General features: G+C 37.9%; 1 protein-coding gene across 1 annotated transcript in view; it reads left to right on the forward strand.

Moving 5' to 3' along the window:
* necab2 (N-terminal EF-hand calcium binding protein 2) overlaps positions 1–4,531 on the forward strand; it is a 219,507-nt gene that overhangs the window by 133,940 nt on the left and 81,036 nt on the right. Inside the window, exon 8 of the mRNA XM_032524155.1 lies at positions 3,894–3,973. Within this exon, the coding sequence (XP_032380046.1) occupies positions 3,894–3,973 (80 nt within the window). The remainder of the gene's footprint in view (positions 1–3,893; positions 3,974–4,531) is intronic.

A 4,531-nucleotide genomic window follows, 5' to 3' on the forward strand; every position in this document is an offset into this window, starting at 1 on the left:
GGGGGGTTGGAGAGAGGTTGCTCCTAATTGACTGACTGTTAAAGCTTTTAATGAAGAGAGGGCTGCCAACTCTCCAATTAGCTGCGAGGAGGCTTTCAGGGAATGGAAAGAGGACGATGGGGAGAGTGGAGGAGAAGGGGGGAGAAAAAGACAGAGGGAGAATAAGAGGAAGCAATCAAGAGAGGAGAGAGAAATCAAGAGGACAAGAGGTGAAGAGAGAGGCGTGTTGGAGAGGGAAACAACACGTTTTGTCAGTGTTCTTTACTTTGATTCTACAATTTATTGGTCGTACCAACACACACAAAGAAGCATCAACAAAGAAAGTGAAGGAATAAAGCAAATTTCCAGTTCTGCACTGCCAGTTTCAGTATGGGAGTTAAACTAAAGATGCAATGTGAAGCATTTTAACATCAATAGTAGGGCTGAACTAATGCCTCGAGTAACACAAATTATTCAATTACTAAAAATCCTCGATCTATGGACTCAAGCAATCAATGTAACTAATGTCATACCCAAGGTGTGATTTGTAAAAAAAAAAAAAAAGTGGGGGATGTTTCTTAATCAGGCACAACAAAACATGCGAGAATTAAATCCCCGTTTCAGTTCCATGGACTTTGTGCCGGAGAGCGGAGTTCACTTTGCACTGAAAACAAAAGACTTTCATCCAGGTAAGGCTTGTTCGTTCCCCGGGGGTGTTTTAGTCCAACAAACAATCTTTTTCATAAACTAAACTATTTTGGTGGCTAAACATAGCTGATAGATATAATCATTGCTGCATGACGCTCACGTTTTCTGGCTAAACTCAACTACCATTGCCCCCGAAAGGACCGTCATCTGGTGGAGCCTGTAGCCGACTCACAATCACCTATTTTATTGTTCTATCACAGAATAGACTGTTCATATCACAGCGCTTTACTTAGTTCAAAATACTTGTACAAACAAAGTTATTTCTTACAAAAAGTGGACCTTTTAGCAGTTTTGCCCTCATTTTGTATTTGATTATGAGGTTCAAATACTTCATGTTGCAGTAATTTGTGCTGGATTAGCCTGTCTGCTGGTATCTTCAGGAGCATGCTGTTTGATGCACCAACATATTTTTACTACAATGTTGTCAAATAGTTTACCAAAATCATGTACCACATTTTTTGTCCAAACGCACGCATACCTCAAACATCGTTTTATGGAGTGCATGAATTTAGTGACGTGGATTGTTGATAGATTGATGTGTTATGCAAAAGAGGAGCGAGCAGCTCCCTGGACACATATTGCAACAGCATCTGGACAACGTCCTAAATATGTTTGAACAGTTTTGGAATTGTTGATTGTTTGCTGCATTTCCTAGCAAATAAGTGCCACCAACGGTTGTCTAGCAGTTCACCATGAAACCAAGGTCATGCAATTGAATGGCATCACCCACATGCATGCATGAGCATCAATATAAATAATGGGCCCACTAGTGAAAATATTGCTCCATAGTTTTACTAGTGGTAAAAAACTCCAGAGGGTACCTTTAATTGTGAGTATTAACACTCTGCATTATGTTGAAGACAAGAAGCTCTAAACTGCAAACTCTGACATGTTTAAGCTCTTTATCAAAGTGAAACAAAAAACATATACATGCAGGGGTGAGACATTGTAGCAACATTTTTACAAGAGGAGGCATACATTTTTATGGGAAATGTGGTTTTAATTTTGAGATTGAACAAACCTTACATACCAGTCTTAGTTTGTGATTGATTCTTTCATATTTTTTCACAGAAATCATTTTACATCTACATTATAATTTGTGTGTAATTTTGTGTTCTTTAAATGTTCAGAGATGCACCAACTTGTTTGACATTAAAAATGTTAAATACAGAGCTTAATTCTGTTATTGATAAATGTCTCTGTACACACATACACGGTGATGTGAGGTAACTTATGTTTTGCCGTCACTAACAATGAAATATTTCAGAATAATAAGCATCAGTCTAAAAAAAATAGACTTGCCCAACATTTTCTGCCAAAGTCAAATAATGTTTAAAGACCAAAGCTAATGACAAACAGCCCAGCCTGGTATCTAAAAATCCCACTGGAATAAGAGCTTAACAGGAGCTGGCTTCCCATCCATCCCTTTTCTTTTTTACTGTCTTTGAACAGACCAGGTTCCTTCTGATAAACAGATATAATTGCCTGTTTATTAGCGACTCTGGAACTCCCACTTTACATGAAATATTCATGAAGAAACAATGGAAATGAAAAGAGAGATACATGAGAAGAGCAACGATGCTGTAGTGTTATATAATTCTTCATGTACGTTACAGTACCTGCTCAGTGCAGCTGTGTTTTAACTGCAACCGTATGACCAATCAGAATATATAAGAGCAATATAACACCATCTGTCGCACCACCACAGTTACCTTATTAAGCATAACATACTGTATGGATGAGTTGTTTGTTCTTGGTCTAAAAGGAATAAAAATATTGCATGAGGAAGTAACATCCTGCAGTCTGGCTTGGGAAATATGATTTTAATATGTGTTAGATAAGATAAGAAAAACTATTAAGTTTGTCTTTGACAGGGCAGGCTGAAATGACATAAAATACATATTAGGGGTGGGGTTGGGGGGAAATCTAAACAGTATAGTATCGTTAATAAGTAGTATCGTGATATTGTCCGTGGAAATACTATATCGATACACAGATGCCAAGTATCTATCTTATTATTAGATTTGTACTCGTCATTTTGTCTGCTTGATTCCATTTTCCAGCAATTAAATGGAAGTGAGATGAACAAGCAGAGAAATCTATCTTTTTAGATGAAACATGTTGACAAAGTTATCCTTTTGGGACATCATTTGAAATTGAGAAAAAAATGTGAAGTTTTAATAAAGGTAATAAATTGCAATATATCTCAGAATTGCAATAACAATGTATCATGACATCAGTATCTTGATCCCTACCCCTAATACATACAATATTTAAGTTCCTGTATGTATTAAGAAAATAAAGAAACATATAAAAACAGTGTACCATGCAAAAACAGTGCAAGAAGAAGCCTGAATGGAGCTGGTGAATGTGTTGATGGCAGTGGGGATGAACGATTTGTTGTGTTTTACGTTGGAAATGGGACTCTGTAGCGTTGACTTGATGGCAGTACTTGAAAGGATTGGTGAAGGGGGTTTTGGTGATTTAAGTTGGTGGTTTCCCTGAGTACTGAATGGGTGTGGAGTTTGTTGGCTTGATTCATTATTCATGCAAGTTTTTTGTTTTCTGTTGGATTGTGAGGGCATTTTTATCCCAGCCTGGGACAGGCTGGGATAAAAATGCCCTAAACTCTTAACTAAACTAAACCAAAAAGTTTCCTCAACAGGTGTAGGCATAAATGTTTGGACAAATGTAAAACAACTGCATCAGATATAGTCATAGTCTATTTCCTTAACGTTCCACTTCCGGGATTGCTCCGGTGCCGCGGGAAATTCTGCTGGATGCATGTCTTTTCCGTTTCCCTCAGCTTTCTTTGTGTTGGAATTTTAAATTCTGGCGGATTTCTGAGGGCCATGTTTAACTGCTTCTCAGATCTCTGCAGGGTAAATCCAGACAGCTAGACAGGCTATCTGTCCAATCTGAGCTTTCTCTCGCACTATGACTATTTTGCAGCATCTCTGTGCAGAGTTTAGCACCGCCCATGACAATTGTAATTGGTTTAAAGAAATGCCAATAAACCAGAGTTAGTTTTCCTCCCATCCCGAATGCCGTGGGGAGTGGCCAGACCCTCCTTCAGAGCACTTTGGAGGAGGGTCTGGCCAAGCGAGACTAATCTAGTCCCAACCCAGAAAGTAGCAAAGCAAGTTAATGTATATTGGTACTCATTTATTCAGTCTATTTAGACTGTGTATGTTTATGTGTTTCAGGTGCAGTGGAGGTGAGGAAAGAAGGTCTGGACGCTCAGATCAACCGCCTGGCGGAACTCGTCGGACGACTGGAGAATAAGGTAAGGAATAAAGACACGCACACACACGTGTTTTGGTCATTTATGAAGATATCGCATTTTTTGCATATTCAATATTGTTCCTGTCAACAAATATTCCATGAAAAGACCTAAACCAACAGTGTGATTCAGAGTATTGTCCTTGTATCCAAAGAATGATATATCTTATTCCTTATTCGTATTCGGTCAGTAATTGCTGTGTACAGATTAAGGTTATAGTTTAGAAGTTTCAATTACTATTTAAAATTTTAGTTTAGTTTTGACTTTTCAATTTCATTTTAGTTTAGTTTTAATAAGTTATCCAAGGGTGTTTTGCTAGTTTTAGTTTAGTTTCAGTTTGTTTTTCTGAGGACCAGGTTTATTGTCTCAGAATATGGCTACAAATACATATCCTTTACATGGTTAGTTTTTAGTTTTTTTAAAAGTATTTTTCACTGCTTATTTTCATTTTCAGTTTTAGTTTACTATAATAACACTCTCCGGGAACCATCACCTTATTGTGGTGGAGAGGTTTGTGTGTCCCAATGAACCTGAGGGCTGTGTTGTCTGGAGCTTTGTGCT

Source organism: Etheostoma spectabile, chromosome 8 (assembly GCF_008692095.1).
Source record: "Etheostoma spectabile isolate EspeVRDwgs_2016 chromosome 8, UIUC_Espe_1.0, whole genome shotgun sequence".
NCBI lineage: Eukaryota > Metazoa > Chordata > Actinopteri > Perciformes > Percidae > Etheostoma > Etheostoma spectabile.